The sequence below is a fragment of the Penicillium arizonense genome (genome assembly GCF_001773325.1).
Source record: "Penicillium arizonense strain CBS 141311 chromosome Unknown PENARI_contig005, whole genome shotgun sequence".
Classification (NCBI taxonomy): domain Eukaryota; kingdom Fungi; phylum Ascomycota; class Eurotiomycetes; order Eurotiales; family Aspergillaceae; genus Penicillium; species Penicillium arizonense.
This window is the reverse complement of record NW_019173282.1, coordinates 404,584-427,683: the sequence shown is the minus strand read 5'-3', so window position 1 is coordinate 427,683 and position 23,100 is coordinate 404,584. Positions and strand designations below refer to the sequence as shown.

The following is a 23,100-nucleotide window of genomic DNA, read 5'->3' as shown; positions in this document are numbered from 1 at the left end:
TTCTGCTAGGATACTTCATAGCTGTAAAAGCGGACACGTACTAATGCAACAAGCAGCTCGGCACGGTGCCAATGGCATTCTCGATATGCGAGGCTAGCCAGTAGTGCCCTGCAGGCTGATCAATACCGGAAGTATGAATGTTTGGGCTATATAGTTTGCCAGATGCTCAAGCCTCGAAATCCACGTATGCCAACGCACTGTGATATCATCTCAGGCTCGTATCTAGTTTCCGATATTTCGATTATATGTCTACCTTATAAACCTCGCAATATCCTCCAAGGTTTCATCCCCACAGCAAACATGAAACAATGCAGCATCCCTGCTTCTACTCCAACTCCCCCTGAACAAAACTCAACAACTACGTTTACCAATTTCCCAAAAAGGTAATGTGGGGGCTGTCTCAAGATCGTCAGTCTCCAATGTCATGACGGCCCCCACGACCAGATCCGCCACTATACTCAAACGGCGCCGAGTCCCTGGCGATCACCCCGATGTGGCATATGTGCTTACAGCCTGTCAAGACACAGGCTCCAATGGTTGACTTGCAACAGCGGCCCGATGGCGGTGCTTGTTCCGATGTCCCTCGCCCTGGACTTTCCAGTGGGTCATCTGCAGGGAGAGACTTCACTAGGGCTGACTGAAGGATTCCTTCAGTTGTATCAATGTTGGACTATATCCGGATGTGACGGGAGATCATGAAATTCATTTGCTTCAGGACTGGGATAGCAATCTCTATAAGAGGTGGGCTCTTCTATTCCACTTTGTACTTCATCCTGGCTATCTATCATCAAAGCACGAAAGATGCTTCCCTCTCTAGCCTTGACGGCTGTTGCCCTCCTCCCAGCCGTCCAAGCAGCACCCTCAAACCACCAGCCCATCCACCACCCGAGCGGCATCTACAGACGCTGTGGTGCTGTCTCCAAATACTATAACCAACAAACCTCCGATTGGGATACGTACAAAACGGGCGACTGGCTCAACACCTGGTGGGACAACAATGGCGGTCTGATGTCCAACAGTTCAGCTGGGTTCGCCGGCGCCTTTGGTCAATGGGCAATGGGCAACCCGGACTGGTCATGCCGCGACGACGGCTCGGACTCGGATTGTGATCTGCAGCTCTGTGATAATCGGGTACTAAATGACCGGGGCGACGATATCCGTTCTACATACTACGTCTTGGAGTCTGTGAATCGTCTTCATACTTACTTTACTGGTATCGGAGAGGCGTTTACTACTACTGCGTTAGGAGCGGCGTTGTCAAAGGATTCTTGGGCTACGACCTTCTATAAGGATAAGGATGACAAAAGTGTGGGTGCCCTTAAGCAGGTGTTGACTCTGGTGACTACCATTGTCGGTGTTGGTGCCTCGTTTGCTGGGTTGGGCGGTGCTGCCGCTGGTGCCATTGCCGGTGCTGGCAATGCCCTCACCAATGGTGCTGTCGGTGCCACGAACAATGTCATGCCTGATCAGTATGTCTATCACTCTATTATCAAGTCCAAGCCACCGTATACTAACCCACCCCAGCACGGACGATACATTCCAAAAATCCGCCGACCTAGGCGGTATCCTCGGCAGCATAGTCGTCGACTCTTTGAAATCCTTCACGACAGCCAACAACCAACTAATGAGCGGCCAATCCTACAGCGGCGCCGACATCCGCAGCTACCTGTCTGGCGGAGCCTTTCTCGCCTACCCAGGCGTAGACAAGAACGCCGTCACAGACGCCATGACGAATATGCTAGTCGGTACTTCCATCAATCAGCTATACCGCACACAGAAGATCTTCATAATGGGCGGTGGTGCCTGTGGTGATAACCAAGGGATAGGCTCTGGTCCCCAGGAAGCAACTGTGTGCCGTGATGGCAAGGCTTGGTATCTGTATTATTGGCAGGAGAATGATGTTGTTTCGACTACATCGCATCAGTGGGGTTGGGTTGCTTCGCCACCTGGTGTAGACCAATTGGGTCAGAATGAGTATGAGGGTGTTAAAGTAGAAGTGAGTTATACATGCAGATTTACCCTCGTACTGTACTTTAGGGGTTGCTAATATGACTATAGGATATCATCAACTCCTCTCTAGACGCCTACAACGTCGCCGGGTACAACTACAACGCCAACACAGCCGCTAGCCGTGCATCAGATGCCATCTCCAGCGCCTGGGCTAGCCCCGGTTCACAGGGTGCGTCTTGGGAGGGTATATTCACTGTTCCGGTGTGTGATGTTGGCGCTGCTGTCGACTTCGAATACCAGGACAAGGAATACATCTTGCAGCCGTATGGCCATGATAGCCGTCCTGTTTGGTGTGGTCCTATTTGCAGTGGTGATGCTCAGAAGACGAAGGACTTTATTAGTGCTGCTAATATGGATGGGTTTGAGAGTCCTAAGCACTTGTGTAGTGAGGATCCGGGATATTGATATTAAGTATGTTTCTTCGTACTTGCACTTGGGTGGACGTTGTTTTGGTGTCTTTATCTTCCTCTTCGTGTCTTGTTCTGGACTTGACATTTAACTTACATTTACTCTTTCTACTCAACTGAGAGCTTTGTCTCAAGATCATGTATTAAAGAAAGTAAGGTCTGCGCTACATCGTATGAGCAGAGAAGATCCGCGTAGCCAAAACCGAAGAGAATGTCATCAATCATCAAGTCATCCAAACCCCCAAACGAAACACAACCGACGCCAAACTCTTCTGAGGGGGATGTGAAAAAGCAACAGCGCCAAAGTCGCAAATTTAAATCCAAAATGAGAAAGCAATCTCAAAAATTCTTAAAACAAGGGAGAAGAAAAGTCTCATACTTCGTCGATCACGACGATGCGTTCCACGACCCAATCCACAAAAGCCTGACCCTCAAGTTTCCACCGACCATGACACCACACATCAATAAGCCAGTAATCCCAAGGCTTCCTGGACATCCCAAACTGCATGTCCCACATCGAAGTCGAGGCACGACGGTTAGCGTGACCATCTGCTCCAGCCGAAAGATCCTGGTTGATATTACGGAATCCAACAGCGGAAGCCGTGGCATTGTCCGTGCTAACTCCCTGACGAATCCGCCATTCCCGCTCGGCTTTCTCGCCTGCGCGGCGGGCGACGGCTTCTTCGTCTTCGGCTTGGTAGAGATTACATTTGGTGCATTCGGTACAGCGGGACCCGGGGTTAATCCGGAAGTGTTCGCAAAAGTGCTGGTAGCCTTCAGGTTCTTCGAACTCGTCATCATCTGAGATGTTGCCGCCTTGCTCGTCGTCAAAGGGGTTGGGGTTATCGCCGGGTCCGTCGTAGGCGCCGAGACCACGTGGATGCTGGGCGTTTTCACGTCCGGGTATGGACTGCCGGAGAGGTGGGCCTAATGCTTTGCGGCAGAGGTAGCACATGGAATAACCACAGACGCAGGTCAGCTTGTTGCAACCTGAGGATTTGACGAAGGAGAGGCAGCAGCGGGGACAAGTGCGTTTTACGGCGGCGGTGCGAGCAGCCTCGACGGTGGCGCGTAAGTCTAGAAGCAGAGGCTCGTGACAGACGTGTGGATCTCGCCATGGTTTTTGGCAAGCCATGCAGCTAATGCGCAGACAAGAGGGGTTGACACAGTTGAATCGTTTGGGGCGCATTTTGAGGCAGAGGTTACGTATAGAATTGCCGAAGACTGTTGTTACGGCAGCAGGGTCCAGAATGAGAAGAATGAGGACGGGTATCAAGAAGAGGGGGACAAGATCAAGGAGAAGGAGGGCCATTAAAATCGTAGGGATGATGCCGCCATCACGGCGGATACGCCAGCAGACACCACGGGATGAAGGGTGATAGACTGGGTCGATTTCGGCATAGGAGCAGAACGGACATCGGATGAGCTTCAACTGAGACTTTAAGAGCGCCTCAGAGAAAAGCCGGTCCTCGAATTTGCGGTACGTTTCCACGCCGGCTGTATCGAGAAGAATGGCCTGTTGGACAACCTGGGGATGAAGACATCCATCGCAGGACCCAACTGATAGCGGCGCAAGACACTTCAAAGTAGAGCGCTCCAAGTCCACAGATTTGCCCCAGCCTTGCCCAAAGAGTGCTTCGTAGACCGTTCGTTGGATGCAGTGGTAGCAAATAATGTGAGTATCGGCCGAACATGTCGCGATCTGCTCGAATGTCACATCGGCAAAGCAACACTCGCATTCGTACAGGGCATCAACGGCGTGAGCCTCTTTCTCATTCAACTCCGAAGCAAACCTAAAGTCCTTGTTCTCCTGCTCTTCGCGCTTCTGCCGTATCAACGGCGCAAGCAGCATCTCATGGAGCTCGGCATCCAGCTCACTGCATCCTGTTTCTCTCAGACCGGGAACCATCTCACCATCTGCTCGACGATGCCAGACCATGAAAGGATGCTCCTCGCGATCTTTCTTTCTCCTAAATGGGAGGAGACTGTTGATAGTTGCACGCCAGGTCCGGCGCGATAGATCCCGAAGCGTCGGCCGTGCCCGAGCATAGCTGTAATTCGCTTCAGCCAGCACGGCGTCGACAATACTCCTGCTTAGACTGTTGAATTCTTTGGTCAAGGCGATCCGCACGGTAGCCTTGTATTCATCAGACCGGAACCGCTCCTCGGGTGGCACGAGACCACGCTGGTCGGCGTCATTCCGAGTAATATCGTCGTCGGGATAGCCACCAGGACCTGTGCGAGCATTTCCATCTGCATCGGCTTCACTGTTCCCCTCGGGGATATTCCACCGCCCAGAAACCCATTTCTTCTTGTTCCTGAGTAGCTCCTCGACGCACACCTGCACCCGACTCTGACCATCAAAGTGCACCAGTAGCTCCCGGAACACTTCAACCTTCACATCAGGAAAGACGCGTACCAGAGTCTCAAGTGCCGTGTTGAGTTCCTCCTGCTCCCGCCTTTGTTCCTCCGTCTCACTGAGCGAGAGCTGGGCGGAGCCGCGGGACCGTGAACTGCCGAAGGGATTATTGCGTAGGGCTTCGAGGGTAATGGAGTGATTTGGAGAAGAGGAAGTCTGGTTTAGAGCAGCGGGTTTCCAGATTCGGCTGGAGGAGGAGCTGGAGGAGGAGGAGGCTGAACTTCGGTGTCGGGACTGAGCGGGTGAGCCGTCAGCGGGGTGTGGGGATGAGGCCGATGATCTGTAGAAGCTGGGGACGGGCAGCGAGAGCACCATGTTGGTATGTGCAGATGCCGCTACATGGTTGAGGGACTTTGTTTGCCCAGGTGAGGTTGGGGGAGAACCTGGGATGCCTGGAGAATGAAGGATTGTTACATAAGACTCCGCTCACATAGCTGCCTGGACGTGTTTATCTGCGTGTTTATGCTATTTTGGTCAATTTCTCTCGACTCTCTATTTCTTTTCAATAAATTATATTCATGTTTTTGACGAGCCACGTTGCTTGCCAAAACTTGAATCTTGTTCCTCTCTCTAGGGATCTTCCCGGCCGCCTCTGCTTGACCTTACGTATGAAGGAATTTGGCTAGTCCCTCGCCTGGAAATGGTATCGTTTATTGTACAATGTATTTTGATAATCTTGTAGGACCCCATATAAAACTGGAAGATGGCCCGGTTAAGACGCAGGTGTTTTCCCGACAAAAGTCGTCCCTCTCCTACCAAAAGTGGAATGCATATTTACCGAATTGACAGACGTAGCAGAAGCTCTATCTCTTCTCCTCGTCCAATTTTCCTTCTATTCTCTTCTTTCCCTCCTCTTTCAATTTTTCATCATCTGCCCGCTTTAGACCAAGCTGTGGCATCAGCCAAGCAGACAAGAAGAAAGCAAGCGCTGCAAGCGATGCACCAACGATGAAGATAATGCGGAAGCCTTTTTGATATGCCGGTGTAAGGACATCACGCACGTGCTGTGCATCTTCGGCAGATAACTTTGAAAGATAATTCTGTGGACTGGATAGGAGGGAACGGGACTGAGTCTCGTCAAGATGGAGGACTGAGATGGACGAGGAGACGATGTTGTTTCTATACTTCTTAGCAAAACAAAAGACAGACTGGACAGGAGACTTACATGATAGTTCCCGCTATAGCAAGGCCAAGTGTGCCACCAAGATTGCGTACAAAGCTGTTCTTGTTAGCGATGAAATGCAAACATTGCAAGTATACTTACTTCCTGAAGGAGGTGACCACAGCCATGTCTCGCCTTTCGACACCAGCCTGGACGGCAATGAGAGCACTATAATGATCAGTCTGCGGCAAATAATTGATTGGGGGCAACATACGGCTGCAGAGTGTTTCCAACTCCAACACCTGTGAGTATACCGTATCCAATCTGCTTTCCTAGTCCCGAGTTCTGATCGAGTGTCGAGAAAAGCCCAAGCCCGGCAGCCCAGATGACCCATCCAAAGAGGATGCATTCTCGATAGCGGCCTACCCAATGTACAATGAGGCCAGAACCGGTACTGCTGACAGCTGTATGCGGTGTTAGCAAGGGAATTGAATGAGGAAAAGAGGTCCATACTTTGCATGAGTGTGATGGGTAGCAGCATTGCCGCAGCCTTCACCGTTGAGTATCCAAACACCAACTGATAGAAGGTGGGAATATAGTAGACTTGAACCAAAAAGTTCCATCCATTGATAAACATAGTCAAACAGGCGCCGTTCACAATCTTGCTCCTGAAAATATGCATTGGAACAAGCGGCGTTGACGTTCCCTTCCACTGCCACGCAACAAAAGCAACAGAGATGACGAATCCAACAACCAAAGTTGCAATAACATGAGCTGAATTCCATGAGTATTCACCACCACCCCAAGTCAAACCAAGAAGAAGGACTGAGGTTCCCCCTAGAGCCAAAAGCGCACCGAAGAAATCGATCGCCTTCAGTTTGACTTTCCAGTCACCAGTAACCTTGCGAAGAGGCATGAAGAATAGAACTGCCAGGGTAGTCAAAGCCGTTAAAGGCAGATTAAGACGGAAGATCCATCGCCATGAGTCTTCCGATATCGAGGCTAGTGCACCGCCGATGACAGGGCCTATGCCGTTGGCAATAGCAACCACGGCACCTAGGATACCTTGATATTTACCTCGTTCACGAAGCGGAACAACATCGCTGACAATCATCTGTGCAACTGTCATAAGACCGCCACCGCCTACTCCAGTGAAAGCACGGAAGACGATCAATTGTGTGGCAGTTTGAGCAAGAGAGGCTGCTAGTGACCCGAAAAAGAAGATGGCCAGACCGACGAAGAGAACCAGCTTGCGAGACCAGATGTCAGAAAGTTTGCCATATAATAACTGGAAACATGTTGATGTTCTGCAAGAGTGTCAGTGTGGGCAAGCATCGACAACCGTGGGAGAGCATACACGAAATAACCGCCCGATATCCACGAAGTTTGATCACTGGCCCCCAATGCATTTCCAATAATAGACAAACTGGCCGCCAGAGTTGTCTGATCCATCAAAGCCAGTAAATCGACCGTGGAACATGCCAGGAAGATCTGGGGCGGCATTAGCTTAGTGGCCATATTGCTTCTGGGCACACTAACCGTGATGATGGTGCGCTTAGGAACATAATTAGTTTGCTCATTGAATTCAACATTGGCTCCGTTCTTCTCAACCGCGGCATCCGCCTTGGGCGTAGATTGCCCTGAGTTGTTTGCAAGTACCCCTGCCATTGCGAGTAGAATGTGAAGGGATGGTGAACAGACTCCCTTTCCGAGGAACGCAGGACAAATAAAACAGAAGAAACAGAAGAAACAAGGGATCTAAGCTAATTCAGCCAAATCAATCTAATCTCAGCTTCGCAATTCCCGAAGGATCGGTTGAATCCGACCGATCGACAAAGCGAGCACCTTGACAGAAGATCTGCAGAAATTAGGGTTGGCAAACCTTCTCAAACGCTCTCAAGGTACCCGCCCCTTTCTATACTCGCGTGAATATCGAATCGGATATTTTCAATCAGCTAACCATTATTGATGCCAAGCAAAGCACATGTGAGAATGAATTTGCTTCCCTCTGAGGACCTTGCCAAATGCCAGTCTCTACATACAAAGATTCGAATAATCACAGGTTCTAGAACATTGCCGAGTAAGACGTCTCAAATACCAAAGGAAAACATGACGCAGCTCTGTTGATCATTCCGTTTTCAATTTGATATCCAATTCCCGTGAAGAGAGCAGAAACAGGGTCCGATCTACAATTGGCCGTAATGACATCCACGAGCTTGCTCCACGCGGTTTACTTGTTCCTAGTCTCAAATTTCCGGCGCATGCAGCTTCCATGTCTGACTGGCTCCGAAAGTTATGCCCCTCATTTCTGAGTCGTGTGGCAGCACTTTCACGAGCTGTGGAGCGACTAATCTCAGTCTACCTCTCGGACGCCAAGAAAGACGCAACAGGAAGAGGGGCAAATGATAGCCATTGTAGCACTATAACTTCCCTGAGAGACCCGTCATTTTACTTCGATGTTCGTTCAGATCACAAAAGTTGAAAGTTGCAACAACTTAGCCACTTCTTCTGCAAACATGACCAACATCAATGAGTGCAATACCTATTTTGGTCCTGACTCCTTGAAGAAATACTTCGACCCTGACTCACAGCCTCCCCTACCTCTTGTAGAGCTGCCGCCTCATCTGAACCCTTACTATGAAGATGGGGTGCGGATATATGCCAAGATGATGACCATGCATCCAGCAAACAACGTCAAAGCAATGCCAGGTATGAAAAGCTATGACGTTCACTGGGATATCTGCTGACACGCAACAAGCAATGAACATGCTTGAAACCAGCGTGGTACCGGGCGAGACCGAACGAATCATCGAGTACAGCTCCGGATCAACAGTCATTTCGATGTCGATGGTTGCCCGTGTCATGCATGGAGTGAATGATACCCGGGCGTTCCTGAGCAACAAGACAAGTGATGCAAAGTTAAAGCTGATGCAGTTCTTTGGCCTGGATATTACATTGTTTGGTGGTCCATCTCAGCCAGAGCCGATTGACGAGAGAGGCGGCATTCAAAGCGCCCGGAGACAGGCTATGGAGTCTGACAAGATTGTCAACCCGAACCAATATGAGAACAGCAACAACTGGCAGTCTCATATCCGGTGGACTGGTCCTCAGATCTTCAAGCAGCTGCCTGAGATTAATGTTCTTTGTGCTGGCATGGGTACGTCAGGTACTATGACCGGACTGGGTACTTATTTCAAAGGAGTTAAACCGTCTGTCCACAGACTTGGAGTCTGTACAGCACCTGGTGATCGGGTACCTGGTCCCAGGTCATACGCCCTGATGCGCCCTGTCGAATTTCCTTGGAAAGAGGCTGTGGATACCATTGAGGAAGTTGGATCCTTGGAGTCATATACTCTGTCCCTGAACCTCTGTCGAGAAGGACTGGTCTGCGGCCCATCATCTGGGTTCAATCTTCAAGGGCTGTTCCAGACTCTGGAGAAGCGCAAGGCCGAGGGAACCCTGTCTGAGCTTTCAGGTCCAGATGGAAAAACCCACTGCGTCTTCCTCTGCTGCGACCTGCCATACCAGTACATCGGCGAGTATTTCCAAAAGCTAGGTGACGAGCAATTCCACCCAATCCGGAATGAGGTAAATACCAACTCCATGACGTGTTTGCGTTATTGTTTCCACAAAAGCTAATTTAACCTCCAGCGCCTGACAAAGGTCGATTTGCACCGTTACGATGAGAGCTGGGAGCGGGACGCACTGGAGGTCTTACCGCAATTCTATGGATCACCACGAACCCTCGCCCAATGCCAGCTGAGCGAGATAGTACTGAAGACCCAAAATCGGGTTCTGGACCTGCGTAAACCCCTCGACTTCTATGCATGGCACCTCCCCGGTTCGATGAACCTGCCATTGTCCAGCGTCGGGCCTCACACTCCATCACCGTTTTCAGATCCGGGGGTGCTGGAGGCGCAATGGGTGGAGCTGGAGAAGATCTTCACAGATGACGTCTTGGTCTCAGATCTGGGTAGACATCACATTCTCGTAGTCTGCTACGATGGGGACTCGGCACGCGTGGCTACCAGCGTGCTTCGGGCCAAGGGTGTCGAAGCGGACAGCGTGCGTGGAGGCCACCGTGCGCTGAAGATGTACGGCATCGGGAATGAGAGTCCGGTCGCTGCCAAGGAGCCGCTTGGGGCTACTATTTCCGTCGCGCCGGTGCCCCTTGAGTAGACAACGCAATCGGAATGTAGGGTTGGATCTGCCACGCGACGCGCTAGTCCCGATGCGGTGTATATACTGCTTCCCCTTTATTTCTTTTTTATTCTTCCTTTTTTTTTTTTGTCTTCTGCCATGTTTCGATTGCTTCATCGACTCGTTTTATTATTTGGCGCATACTACCCTATGACTCTTCCAATTTAAAAGTTATTCCTTGGACCTCTTTCCCCTCACTACGTTAGAGAGTCCTGGTGGCTCGAGCCCGGGGTCTCCGGAGTCCGGATGCATACTCGTATATGCGCTGAATAGCTCGGATTCGAGCAGAAAAGAGAATATTGCAGATTCGAAACAAGAAGTAATATGCGAAAGATCAGCGTAGTGACATGAATCTGCCTACGAATCAGGGACGGCGGATTTCATGTGCGGTAAGACCGCCTTGTTGCGCAAATGTGCTCTAGTTCAACCTCAGTCTATAGTGGGACCAACAACCAAATGATGATTACAGCCCCGTCTCTCCAGGAAATATGCTCAATTGTGAGCAGATCTCCCGGGGTGATCGGCGGGGCCTGGGAATGTCTAAACACCCTTGAATCCTTGATAGAACACAATTCCCGTTTTCGGTTCCGCAACCATCCACTGAGATGGCCGTTCCAAAGCTACTAACGTCCCCTTTTCATATTAAAATTTGACTTCCTCTTCTCAATGGTTGCAAGTTCTCCTCGATCACAAGATGATGGACATGGAGATGTCCGGGGCCCCCTGGCTAGATCAGCCGGTGATGCTGCACTCATCTCGTGCAGACAAATGCAAGCTGACAGACGCTCAATGCCGCTATCGCAATTATAGTTGGCGTTACTGGTATGCCCCTTTACCACTCGGAAATTATATGCATGTGCTCATTGAAGATCTTTAGGTATCAAGCCGATCATGTCTATGCGCTAAACACGGTGTACTTCATGTGTGCTGTGATTGGTGTGTTTGTGATTTCCAATCTACTTGTTAGATTTGCCCCGGATTGCGTGAAGCGAACAAGACCATGGCGTATGTTCACTTCAGTCTCGCGATACCTTTCTTATCGCGGATTGCGATCCCGCACGATGCGGTATTTGTCGCCGGCATTGGGCGTGGTGGTTTTGGGCGCGGTGGGCGCTATTTTCTTCTTCGGTAGGTTTATATGGAGTTATGGGATACATGAGGAAGCTAACTGACGATCATAGCAATGACACTTGGCCCAAAACCCTACTACTGGCCGACAGACGCCTCATATGGAGGTAGTCCACCCCTTGCAACTCGGGCAGGCTGGATGGCCCTTGGACTGTTGCCATTTGTGCTGTGGGTTATATTTGGAAGCCGCTTAAAATTCATTCGCTGACTTTACATCAGTGCCCTGAGCACAAAAGCCAATATGATTTCAGCCTTGATTGGTATTCCGCATGAGAAACTCCAAGTTTTCCACCATTGGACCAGTTATACGATGTTCGTTTTAGCCTTGGTTCACACGTTTCCTTTTATCATCTATGATATTGGAAAGGGGGAGATGGTCAAGCAATGGAAGACAAGCGTGGCCTACTGGACAGGCGTTGCTGCTCTTATCTCGCAGGCATATCTGACCCTCATGTCACTGCCCTTCATTCGGTGAGATACATTTGATACGTGAGGAAAGAAAAGAGTCTGACACGTTCCAGGAATCGATTTTATGAATTCTTCAAGGCCACCCATATCTTTGTGGCTGTGGTCTTTGTCGTATTCTTCTTCATTCACTGCGATTTCCGACTTTCTTCCTGGTATGATCAATTAAACGATTCCTTGATCAAGTTGTATTGACATGTTACAGGGACTACTTCATTGCTTCCGGTGCGATTTATATGGCCAGCCTGATTGCAGGACATGCCCGAACCTACTTGAAGCACGGTCTCCACAACGCCAGTCTCGAGCTCTTGCCATGTGGTCTCGTCAAAGTCTCCGTTCCATCAACTATGAAATGGACACCTGGCCAACATGTATTCGTGCGATTCCTGACTTCAGATCTGCACTTACTCACTGCCCACCCATTCACTATCTCTTCCGCATGTCGCACACCCAATGAATCCGGCAAACCCTCAGAACTTGTCTTCTACATCAAGCCCCGTGGCGGAGTGACGGGACGCTTGAGATCGATGGCAGCAAAGAGTCCAGGCTGCACAAAGAAGATCCTTATAGAAGGTCCCTACGGCGGAGTCAGTGAACCTCACATGGCCCAATTCGACAGTATTCTAGTCATCGCGGGCGGCTCGGGAGGCGGGTTCTCCCTTGCCATGGTAGACGAAGCACTCCGTCTCACGGGCATGGCACCATCAGCCAACGAGAAAGACAGAAGTCACAGCCGAAATCTCCAAGTCGTATTCTCAACTCGCGACCACACCATGGCGGACTGGTACATTGAAGAAATCGAGTCTCGGATTTCGCAATCGACGATGCTATCAACAGACTCGGACAACCGTTTCGAAACTTCGGTTTCTGTCCACGTCACAGCTCAACGCAACTCTGGATTTTCTTCATCTTCGGAATCTGACGATGTCAACGGCACAGGTGGCAAGGTGCCTCCAACCGAGGTAACGACTACAGGAAGTTTCAGTCTGAACGTCCACCGTTATGCACGACCCGATCTGTCTGGCTCGGTTGCACGCACTGTAGCTATGGCTCATGTTCAAGGGACGCATGTGCAGAAGAAACAACGTGTTGGGGTTTTGGTTTGTGGCCCTGCGTCAATGCTGCATGATACCCGGAACGCAGCAGCTGTTGCGCAGGGCCGTGTGTTTGGTGGTGAGGTTGAGGAGTTGTATTTGCACTCCGAGCCCTTTGTGTAAGATTTCATTGGTCATGATCTTGAGATGATTTACTGACTGGCTTTTATAGGTGGTAAATGGGAGTTCTTCGGGTGCAGATACGTAGGCTGGATTGATATGATAAGAATACCCGGCCGGCTTTTGGCTGACGAAGTCTGTATCTCCCCATTCGCTACTAATTCCCTGGCATGCGTGAGTGTTGTAACTTGGGCCAGGGTAGCATGGTTCGGGAGGGATTCAGTCTGGACGAGATTTCCATGAACCGATGACGGGGCCAGCCCATTCAAAGACAAGTCTTCCTTGTCGGGTGATCATTCCTCAACGAAGACCGAGAAAGAAGAATCGCGGATTTGTGCGTGAATATGCACCTGTTCTTGCCGACTTTGGCATTAGCCAAGACCTTTTTTCTGCGATTTTTGGAGAATCTAGACAAGGCAAATGAGGTTCGTTCCGTTATCTGTTCTCAAAGTCCACACTTACAGCAGCTAACAACTCCTTTAGGCCTCGAAGTGGATCGAAGTAGTGTTTGTCGCTGCAGGGATTGTAAGCAACATCCCAACTCCAGCGGCTATAGCAGTCGGAATCGTGGTGCAGGTTATTGCAGACACAACTCGCGAACTACAAATGCGACTCCGGGAGAACAAGGACACTTTCCTCGACCAGGTCAATCAGCAGCTGTTGATACCACGCAGAATCTATGCTATGATAGTGGTGTTCAAACATAAACTCCCCGGTCAACAGCAGGGTCTTCTGGGCAAGCTATCTAGCTCCATCGGACAGGCCTTCTTTTCGAAGGAGAAGCTGACTCAATCAGACCGTTGTAGAGTACAGCAATTCCGTTATAACCAAGCCAAAGTTTAAACAAGGTCTTGATTCTGTCAGACTGGTCAGTGGCAAGACGCACCAAGAGCAGGAGTTGTCTGATGCGGCGGCGTTGGTGTATCCAGATTTAGACCGGGTGGCAGCACAGGCAGTCAGAAGTGAGGGAGATATGGGAACGACATCCGGTATAAATGGACTTCATGAGAAGTTCCAGGCTGCTGGGGAATTGGTCAGTGATTATATGAATAGAACAGCGCAAGTTATATACCTGAGTCGTGCATTCGTATATGACGGTGATGGTGCTAACAATAAAACAGGAGACCGAGCATCCTGGCTCTTCTCTCGCGCTATCTGCATCTGCTGAGAATCGTGCCCCGTTGAAGTCACTCCTGGACGATCCCTATCACCCAGCAAACAGCGGTCACTGATATCACTGCTTACCGGTGGTCATTTTCCTGTGCCGGGAATTAACAAGATGCTCGCTTCGAAGAGGCAGCATGTGGGAATGCCGAGGTCGCTCTTCTGGACATGCACAGAAGGCAGAGACTGGCGTGCGTATGATCAAGAAGCTTATGCAGAAAGACGTGCTGTGTCTTATGGTGGTCAATCTCCCTAGCCAGGAAGAGACACGGGAGTCTGTAGCTCAACTTGAGCATATGATGGAGCAAGCTAGGGATGGCTCTTACTGATGTTCCAATAGAAAAGAGCCATCTATCCATGGAGTCCTGGAAGTGTAGGGTGTATGTACAAACATGTGACCGATGAGAACAAACAAGCCAAATAGTTTAAATGATTTAAAGTTTACTCGACGCGTCTTCAAACCATCAAGACGTGTTTTTACATCAGCAACTGAATTTCCTCCCTCCCAATAATTGGAAAACGTCGCGAAATTGCCACGTCGGCCTAATTAGGAGATCCGGGGTAGCAAACAACTCAAATAGTTCAAGATCTAATCAATCCATCTTGATCTAATCTTGACGCGCCTTCTTTAAGACTGCTGGGCTCTTCCCTCCCAAAAGTTCGCAAAACATCCACAATTACTACGTTGGCCCAATTAGGAAATCCGGGATACCCAACTTCCTAACCGGGAGCCAATTGATCCTCTACATCCATTGCTTTCCCTATGGCTCTGTATATTGGAGCGAGATTCGTGAGGTGTTCTCTACTGTGAGCGGTATTCTTTTTTCTAATTGAATGTTTCTTTTTCTGAAGCTTTGGTTCATTCCTTTTCCCTGGGTATATCATCACACCGGATGCTTTGAGGCCTCTGGGGGGACACGGTGGTATCGAAGCCATTGACGCGTTCTTGCATCCGAGACCTTGAAAGTTAACAGCTGCAAGCTAAGTCTGTGGGCTATGGTACTCACCTTCACAGCTGCACATGCCAGACTTACCGTCTAAACGAGGGCTCCGAGGCATAGGTCTGTCGACCAGTCGGTTGGACCGGGGCTGGATGTGTGGACGTGGATGGGGACGCGGCCTAGTGTTGGAACCAGCAGCTGGCTTTGCTGGCTTCATTTTGGGTTTATAAAGGAACCCAAGGGCAAGACACATGTTGTTTATTGGTATCTTTGTCTGGGAATTTGGCTGTAGAATGAATATTTGTAGTAGTTATACTGACAGAACTGTCTGTGTCACTCAAATATAATACCATCGGATTTTCTACCTTCTTTCCTTTATATCCTCGATTCCTTGGAGACAATTTCAGGTATAGTTTGTGCCCCAAACCTAATTAGGACAATATAGATGCCAAGAAACCAATGTAACTCAATATCAGCCACCCAGTTTTGGAGCTTTCTCGGATCTTTGTTGGTCTTTGTCGGTACACTTTCGTGGGACTCTCAATATTCCTTCACGAAATAGTCACTATTATTAGTGATTTGGGCAGATGAAGAAGAAAGTGCGGAACCAGGTGAAGTACAGTCCAATCCAAAGTTGGGGATGTCGGTACGTGAGAATTGATCTTGTAAGGTCTCTAATTCCGGAGTAATTGCAATTCAGATAGATCTCATTGATCTCATTATGAAAATAAAACAAGGGAAAGAAACACTGGTAGTATATACAAACAAGAAGCAGCAATCTGTTCCAAAAGATCCGGCTCGCATGCCAACAGGGGATATCGCTTCAACCAAAGATTTTGTACTCTACAGCTTAGCCTTGGCGCCCTCCAGGAGCTCGGCACCAGCGCCGGTGATGGCGGGCTTGCCGGTCTCAACGACGGTGGTCTGGAAGAGGACGGTGTTGCCCTCCTTCCACATCTCAGTCTTGAGGGTTTGACCGGGCAGAACAACACCAGCGAAGCGAACCTTGAGGTTCTTGTAGGCACCGAACTTGGAGAAGACGTGCTTGCCGGACACACCGAGAGAGCACAAACCGTGCAGGATGGGGGTCTTGAAGCCGCCGACCTTGCTAAACTCGGGGTCGATGTGGAGGGGGTTACGGTCGCCGTTCAGGCGGTACAGAGCAGCCTGGTCCTCGGAGGTCTTCTCCTCAATCACGGCATCGGGCTGGCGCTGAGGCGCCTTGTACGCAGCAGTGGCAGCCTTGGCGCGGGGAGCGGTGGGCTTGGGAGAGCCACCGAAGCCACCACTGCCGCGGACAAAGACGGTAGACTCGTTGTAGAACAGGTCCTCGCCGGTCTTAGCATCCTTGGTGGTGAAGCCAGCCACAACGATGGCAGCGTTGCCCTTGTCGACAACGTCGATGAGCTTGGGGTAGGTCAAGGTCTTGGCGGTGGTCGGGATGGGGAACTTGCGGACCTCCATGTACTGCTCGCCGTGCAGCAGCATCATGGGGGAGAAGTTCTTGACAATGTCGTCCATGTTCCAGGGAGTAGCAGTGTTGAACCAAGGAACGACACCGTAGGAGGGAAGAGCCTGGAAGTGATCGTTGTTCTCGTAAACCAGGGGTAAGTCAGTGCGCTTGGCACCCAAGCTGAGGTTGTAGAGGATCACATCGCGGTCCTCGTAGTCGAAGGCAGTACCCTCGGTGGACAGAGCCTTGGCCTTCTCAATGTTCTTGAGGATGTCGCTCTCGCCGGATGCATCACCGTGCACACGGTTGGACATGTTAGCCATGATCTTCTCGGTGCCAGCCTGGCCATCCTCGGGGTGGTCAGCGCGGCCATCCTCAAAGTTGGTGATCTGCTTCCAGTTGCGAAGAACCTCCTCGGGGGTCAGCTTGACGTCCACGGGGAATCCGTGACCGCCGGAGCGCTGCCAGCGGGTGCGGCCGAACCAACCGCTACCGCACTCAAACAGACCCTTGGTCGAGGGCTCAGGAGCCATGTCAGAGCACAGCAGGACAACAAGTGGAGCAACGTAGTCAGGCTTGAAGGCCTGCACCATTTCCTCGGGCATGATAGTACGGGTCATGTTAGTACCAGCGTTAGGAGCAATGGTGTTGACCTTGATGTTGTACTTAGCACCCTCCATAGCGAGAGTGCGGGAGAGACCGAGGATACCAAGCTTGGCCGCAGCGTAGTTGGCTTGGCCGAAGTTGCCGTAGATACCGCTGGTGCTAGCAGTGTTGACCACACGACCGTACTTCTGCTTGAGGAAGTAGGGCCAGGCGGCCTTGGTCACCTTGTAGGTACCACGAAGGTGGACATTGATAACAGAGTTCCACAAGTTGTCGTCCATGTTGGTGAAAGCCTTGTCGCGCAGGATACCGGCGTTGTTAACCAGGATATCAATGCGACCAAAGGCATCGATGGCACTCTTGACAACAGCGTCACCATCTTCGCAGTTGGCCTTGTTGCCAACGGCCTTACCGCCAAGAGCCTTGATCTCCTGGACGACAGGCTCGGGGTCGACGAGATCGTTGACAACGACGGAGGCACCGAGCTTGGCGAACTGCAAGCAGTATGCGCGGCCGAGACCCGCACCACCACCAGTGACCAGGGCAACACGGCCCTTGAAGTCGGGCTCCTCGCCAGCAGGAGCGCTGGGCATCTTCAGGCCCTCCTCCAGGAAGCTCATGAAGTCGGCAGGGCCAGTGGGGTATTCGGGCTTAGAGAAATCATTGACATCGTTCCACTTGCGTGCGATGGCACCAGGGGTCAGGGAGTCATCGGTCTTGAGCAGAGCACCCTTTGCTCGCTCCCAGCGGAGCTTGGCAACGTGTCCACCACCGACTTCGTAGATACCACCGGTCTCGGTGGTGTTAGATGAGTGTACTAGGGCAGCCACTAGAGGGACAACCCAGTCGGGCTTAAGGTTCTCGAGGACATCGGGGGGCATGACAGTCGCGGTCATACGGCTGGCAGCTAGTTCAAAGTTAGCTTTCCAGTTTTTAGTTAGAGCTTAGACAATCAACTTACCGATGGGAGCAATAACGTTGGCAATAATGTTGTACTTGGCACCCTCCTTAGCCAGGGTCTCAGTGAAACCAACCTGTCCGAGCTTGGCAGCGGAGTAGTTGGCCTGGCCGAAACTACCAAAGAGACCAGCAGCCGAGGCAGTGTTGATGACACGGCCGAACTTCTGCTTCCGGAAGTGAGGCCATGCGGCTCTTGCGCACTAATAGAGCATCAGTTTCGGTCACATGAGCAGTATTTTATATCCACGGATTCTCACCTTGTATGCACCGTAGGTGTGAACTCGGTTGATCAGATCCCAGTCGGCATCCTTCATGTTCTTGAAGCTAATGTCGCGCAGGATACCAGCATTGTTGAGGAGGATATCGATACGGCCGAAGTTCTTAATAGCGGTCTCGATGATGGCTTCGCCGTTCTCGACACTGTCGTAGTTGGCGACCGCCTTGCCGCCGGCGGCCCGGATCTCTTCGACGACATCATCTGCGGCCTATGTACCGTCAGTCCCTGTCGGTGCAGCTGGAGGGAGCTAGACATACCTTGCCTGACTTGCCCTCACCCTTGTGAGAGCCGCCGAGGTCGTTGACGACGACATTTGCACCCCTTGAGGCGAAGAAGAGAGCATATGCCTTCCCCAGACCACCACCGGCACCGGTGACGACCACCGTTTGGTTATCAAATCGTAGCTCGGACATGATGTGTGTGTTGTCCGAATATGTTGGAGAATATAGAACCAAGAAAAGAAGGGGAAAAGCTGGAGAAGAGGAGGAGGTTAAAAGCGCACTTGAGCAAGCTCGGCTGGTTTGGACCTCGGCCCATACCGTAACGAGAGGCGTATTGTTACATGGCAGATTACCACATTCACATGCCGACGTACAGAGGTTATGCAATACAATTGTGATATACAAATATACAGATGCAGAGTTATCTAGTGATTTATGATGTAACTACGGAGTAACATTAGACTGCAATAGAGTAAACAGCCTGGAGTACTTGCGTCCGTATACTTACCTAGGTAGTAAGTACAGGACAATACTTTGACTAAGCATTCACTTTCCACCGAAATAGGGGGATCTACAGAGTGTGGATGTAAAATCTATTTTACTCTACTCTGTACTATAACTTAACTCACAGAATTACTACTTGTATACTGGAGGTCAAACTGTTTCACGGGTCCGGGTACTATAGAGAAGCAGGCATGTGACGACCGACGTCATTGCCATGTGCCCTCATAGGTCTGACAATGATGTACAAGCTAAGTGTATAAGTCAAGTATATCTACAGCTCCAGCCTTATATACTTTATATACTCACTCTTATATATATTTATATATTCAATGGATAAAAGTAGCGGCTAAACTGTACCCCGCGCACCCCAGATTCCTCACTCGGCCGATCGGGGGAGAGTTCCCGCATACCGTAGCCGATACAAAGACCAGCCATGAAAGCCAGTCGGTAGTTAAACCATTCCAAAATGCCTGAAATCATAGACGACAAGTCGCAGTACTGCATCCCCTTCCTCCTCGAACGCCTGCGCGTCCACACCGAGCGACACCGCGGCAAGTCTACCCCGCCATTCTTCATAGGTCTCAATGGCGTGCAGGGTGCCGGCAAGACTGTGTTGGTAAGTCGGTCCGGTCGGTTTTTACGCCTCGGGATTTCTGTTTAGGTCCCTCGGCCAAAAAAAAGCTCTACCTAGTCGGTTCTAACCTCATCTGCAGGTGTCCGCTCTCAACGACACTCTCCGTTCAGCGCCGTATTCTCTCTCCGTCGTGACGTTGTCGTTGGACGATATCTACCTCACGCACGCCGATCAGGTTGCTCTGGCCCAGGCACATCCTACCAACCCGCTTTTGCAGCATCGCGGTCAGCCCTCTACTCACGACCTTGCGTTGGGTGAGGAGGTCTTTGCTTCACTGGCTGCTGAGCAGCCTACTGCTATCCCGCAGTACGATAAGTCTGCTTTCGAAGGCCAGGGTGATCGTGTGCCCAAGGTACAATGGAAAGTGGTCAATGAAGAAGGTCAGGATAAAGTAAAGGTCGTGATCTTCGAGGGTTGGTGTGTCGGATTCCGGGGGTGGGATGACCAAACCCTTCGCACGAAATGGGAGGCGGCTGTGCGTCAAAAGGAGTCTGGTGATTATAATGGGAGGTTGGGTCATGTCAAGCTTGAAGATGTAAAAGCTGTCAATGATGCCTTGAAGAAATATGATATCTTGACAGAGTGGGTTTTCTCAATTAGAGGTTGCGCGATTGAAAAATTGCTAACATGTTTCATCAACAGCAAGTTGGATGCATTGATTCATATGTATGTGCCATCTGCTTAGTTTTGATTCTCGAATACTGACATTCTCCAGTGACGCCGAAGACCCCCGCTTCGTTTACGAGTGGCGCCAGGAACAGGAGCGCACTCTTCGTGCTACCAAAGGTACTGGAATGACTGTGGAACAAGTCAACCACTTTGTGGACGGCTGTATGTATAAACTCTTGGAGCCGATTGAGCATTGGCAAGTACATGGAATTATATTAACACGCATAGATTATCCATCCTATGAACTCTTCACCGAGACCCTCCGTGAAGGCGCGTTCAAGCCTGCTTCGCATATTTCTACGTCGGGCTCTGATTGGCAGGGTAGACAGCTTCGTCTCGTGGTCAATCGGAACAGGAGAGTGCAAGAGGTTATCAAGATTTGATCCGGACTGATTTAGAAGACAAAATATCTTAAGTTGAACATTGCGTATATAGGAACGAAGTTGTGTACATATACTCCGTACAGCTGAAAATATATATCAAAATTTCTATAATATTTTTTTGAGCACCTGGAGCATTCAGTGGGAGTCAATAGCTGTATTTACTCAGCATATATATCAAAACAAAAGCACACATCTTGGTCTTGAATGCGCAGCCATGGAAGCGACCAACTTGTACATGTATAACCGTACCAGCGTTAGGTGGAACTCGGACCTCGGGACAAATTCTGGCCTTAGAAAGACAAAAGGACGGATCAGAGAATGCCCAGGTGACACTAATGAAAAATGTGCCTATGCTGGCTGCAGCATATCTACTACAATATTACAAACTATTGTTGGAAGGTCGTTGACCATGCAATTGGGTTGCTTGAAGCATTAAATTGATCGGAAAACCAGACCATCGTATCGCTAAAATTGACCAGAGGATATTAAACAGCCCGTGCAAAAAACAACCCAAGACAGTAAAGTCGTAAAATTTTGTGAAAGTTTTTGTGGCGGTGCAGTCAAGAGAGTGCCCATACCAAAACCCCTCATGAGGAAACTCAATCTAGTTCATCTGGCGGATGAGAGCGTTGATGTTGTCCTCACGGTTACCGGTGTCACCACCCTCGATGTAGTGCTTGAACTTGCGGGCGCGGAAGCCACCGTTGGGGTTGGACAGCTTGAAGGGCCAGAGGAAGTTGTTAGCTTGCTTGAAGTTGGGGCCAACGGTGTAGATCTCGTGGATCAGATCCTCCATACAGACAATGCCGTACTTGCCGAGGTGCTCCTCGATGATCTGGTTGTCGGTGAGGGGAGTGCGCTGCTTGTCGACCTTTCCGTAACCACGCTTGTAGAGGAGCTCACGGACGGACTTCAGGTTGGGGTAACCGTAGGCAATGTAGGGGTTGACGATGGTCAACATCTCCTGGGTAGCCTTGGTGAGACGGATGAAGGTACCGCTGTTGATCTGGAGCAGACGGAGCAGCTGGAGGATCTTGCGGGGCTTGGGAGCGATCTTGTTGATACCCTTGATACGGACAACGAAGACCAGCTTGGGCTCATCCTCAACGTAGAAGTTACCCTCCTGGCGGGCAACACGGTTGAGGCGGATCTTCTCGCGCTCAGCGTTGCGGTACTCCTGGACGTAGGACTCGGCGCGCTTGAAGATAACACCACGCTTCTCCTTGTTGGCCTATGAAAATCTCAGTTAGTTTTGAGTTTTCAAAATCTTGGGTGTGAAAATTTCCAAGTGGCATGAACAAAGTGTCAGACCCGAAAGATGGTTAACAGACGACAGCATCGACCTATTGGTAGTTTGGTCTAGTCGTGTGAATGGTATTTATGCATCATAATGAACAAGGGGAGAGAAGGGGTATGGAGTAACAGGGGAGGATAAACAAACCTTCTTGACCTTCTCGGCCTCAGCACGGCGCTCAGCGCGGGCAGCCTCCTGGGACTTGCGCTTCTTCAGAAGGGTCTCGGGAACGAGGACCTGGTTCTGGGTGGGGACGGAGCTGTATTACACATGTTAGAACAGTCTGTTCAAAGGAACAAAACCGAGACAATTCGCCGAGTGAAAGAATTGCAGCATATAGCGCCACATTCTCAACTGAAGGCAAAAAAAAAAAACTCGACGAAATGTCTTTGATCAGTGAGGGCCATTGCAGTGTGGCTGGTTGATAGCGGCCAAATACTAGTTGCACATTTTCAGCGCAGTGTTCTTGTAGCCAACCACCCACATTCTGCAAATGATGCCTTCATCCGACAAAACCCCGAACAATGTCAGGAAAAAGTGTTGACGCTCTTCGAATCAGAAGCAGGATGCTGTTACCGCATCAGAACAACTGAGACGATAGCTCACAACAATATTTTTGGAGGAGAAGGCGCAAAGCGCTTTCAACCTCAAGACTCCATCACCCTCGTTCTCCATCCATGTTGTGTTCTGCGAAAGACAAATGTATGCGAGTCACTGGAGTGGAGAGAGAGGGCAGGAAGGATCGAGCTGGTGCCTGGCAGCAATCGTCGAGGTCGACGATGGCTGTAGCATCTCCAGCGAGAAGTGCGACTATAGCTGAAACCTTTCAATCTCGAGGAGATCGAAGCAGTCACAGAAAGTCAGAGGGAATCATACGTAGTAGGGGCCATTTTGAAGGTCCGAGGTCGAGAATCCGGTGGTTGTCGAAGGTTGTCAAAGGAGAAGAAAAAGTTCGCAGACAAGAAGGAAAAGGGAATTCGCTTGTGCGGGTGGAGTCTCCACTAGCCACATATGGTTAGAACCACAAACTTGTTTCATCTAACCCAATG

At 50.3% G+C, this 23,100-nt stretch overlaps 9 protein-coding genes across 9 annotated transcripts; 5 read left to right on the top strand and 4 right to left on the bottom strand.

The window, feature by feature from the left end:
* Window positions 1–801: 801 nt before the first annotated feature.
* On the top strand, window positions 802–2,415 carry PENARI_c005G06833 (uncharacterized protein; the record flags this gene model as incomplete). The annotated part of the gene is made up of 3 exons (XM_022629820.1): window positions 802–1,469; window positions 1,525–1,996; window positions 2,059–2,415. 3 exons carry the CDS (start codon window positions 802–804, stop codon window positions 2,413–2,415), a joined length of 1,497 nt encoding a protein of 498 aa, XP_022490564.1.
* Window positions 2,416–2,790: 375 nt separating this feature from the next.
* Window positions 2,791–5,151, bottom strand: PENARI_c005G04096 (E3 ubiquitin-protein ligase; the record flags this gene model as incomplete). The annotated part of the gene is made up of 1 exon (XM_022629693.1): window positions 2,791–5,151. One exon carries the CDS (start codon window positions 5,149–5,151, stop codon window positions 2,791–2,793), a length of 2,361 nt encoding a protein of 786 aa, XP_022490573.1.
* A 488-nt stretch (window positions 5,152–5,639) lies between these two features.
* On the bottom strand, window positions 5,640–7,606 carry PENARI_c005G11760 (MDR family MFS transporter; the record flags this gene model as incomplete). The annotated part of the gene is made up of 7 exons (XM_022630060.1): window positions 5,640–5,955; window positions 6,002–6,055; window positions 6,101–6,166; window positions 6,213–6,402; window positions 6,452–7,245; window positions 7,296–7,429; window positions 7,478–7,606. The coding sequence occupies 7 exons, from the start codon at window positions 7,604–7,606 to the stop codon at window positions 5,640–5,642; spliced, it is 1,683 nt and encodes a 560-aa protein (XP_022490167.1).
* An 848-nt stretch (window positions 7,607–8,454) lies between these two features.
* PENARI_c005G01293 (putative cysteine synthase B) lies at window positions 8,455–10,117 on the top strand (the record flags this gene model as incomplete). Its single annotated transcript, XM_022629570.1, has 3 exons — window positions 8,455–8,647; window positions 8,697–9,526; window positions 9,590–10,117. 3 exons carry the CDS (start codon window positions 8,455–8,457, stop codon window positions 10,115–10,117), a joined length of 1,551 nt encoding a protein of 516 aa, XP_022490263.1.
* Window positions 10,118–11,199: 1,082 nt separating this feature from the next.
* Window positions 11,200–13,004, top strand: PENARI_c005G12179 (ferric reductase family protein; the record flags this gene model as incomplete). Its single annotated transcript, XM_022630076.1, has 6 exons — window positions 11,200–11,266; window positions 11,320–11,434; window positions 11,486–11,737; window positions 11,788–11,886; window positions 11,937–12,944; window positions 12,998–13,004. The coding sequence occupies 6 exons, from the start codon at window positions 11,200–11,202 to the stop codon at window positions 13,002–13,004; spliced, it is 1,548 nt and encodes a 515-aa protein (XP_022490188.1).
* Window positions 13,005–13,289: 285 nt separating this feature from the next.
* PENARI_c005G03429 (uncharacterized protein) lies at window positions 13,290–14,438 on the top strand (the record flags this gene model as incomplete). The annotated part of the gene is made up of 5 exons (XM_022629673.1): window positions 13,290–13,370; window positions 13,429–13,590; window positions 13,742–13,978; window positions 14,067–14,169; window positions 14,242–14,438. The coding sequence occupies 5 exons, from the start codon at window positions 13,290–13,292 to the stop codon at window positions 14,436–14,438; spliced, it is 780 nt and encodes a 259-aa protein (XP_022490174.1).
* Window positions 14,439–15,893: 1,455 nt separating this feature from the next.
* On the bottom strand, window positions 15,894–18,759 carry mfp (putative peroxisomal multifunctional beta-oxidation protein (MFP); the record flags this gene model as incomplete). The annotated part of the gene is made up of 4 exons (XM_022629530.1): window positions 15,894–18,016; window positions 18,071–18,269; window positions 18,327–18,554; window positions 18,604–18,759. The coding sequence occupies 4 exons, from the start codon at window positions 18,757–18,759 to the stop codon at window positions 15,894–15,896; spliced, it is 2,706 nt and encodes a 901-aa protein (XP_022490340.1).
* A 778-nt stretch (window positions 18,760–19,537) lies between these two features.
* On the top strand, window positions 19,538–20,757 carry PENARI_c005G04165 (TDA10 family protein; the record flags this gene model as incomplete). The annotated part of the gene is made up of 5 exons (XM_022629696.1): window positions 19,538–19,687; window positions 19,785–20,287; window positions 20,348–20,371; window positions 20,421–20,536; window positions 20,603–20,757. 5 exons carry the CDS (start codon window positions 19,538–19,540, stop codon window positions 20,755–20,757), a joined length of 948 nt encoding a protein of 315 aa, XP_022490393.1.
* A 604-nt stretch (window positions 20,758–21,361) lies between these two features.
* On the bottom strand, window positions 21,362–22,941 carry PENARI_c005G08891 (60S ribosomal protein uL30; the record flags this gene model as incomplete). Its single annotated transcript, XM_022629920.1, has 3 exons — window positions 21,362–21,988; window positions 22,199–22,310; window positions 22,928–22,941. The coding sequence occupies 3 exons, from the start codon at window positions 22,939–22,941 to the stop codon at window positions 21,362–21,364; spliced, it is 753 nt and encodes a 250-aa protein (XP_022490404.1).
* Between the last annotated feature and the right edge of the window lie 159 nt (window positions 22,942–23,100).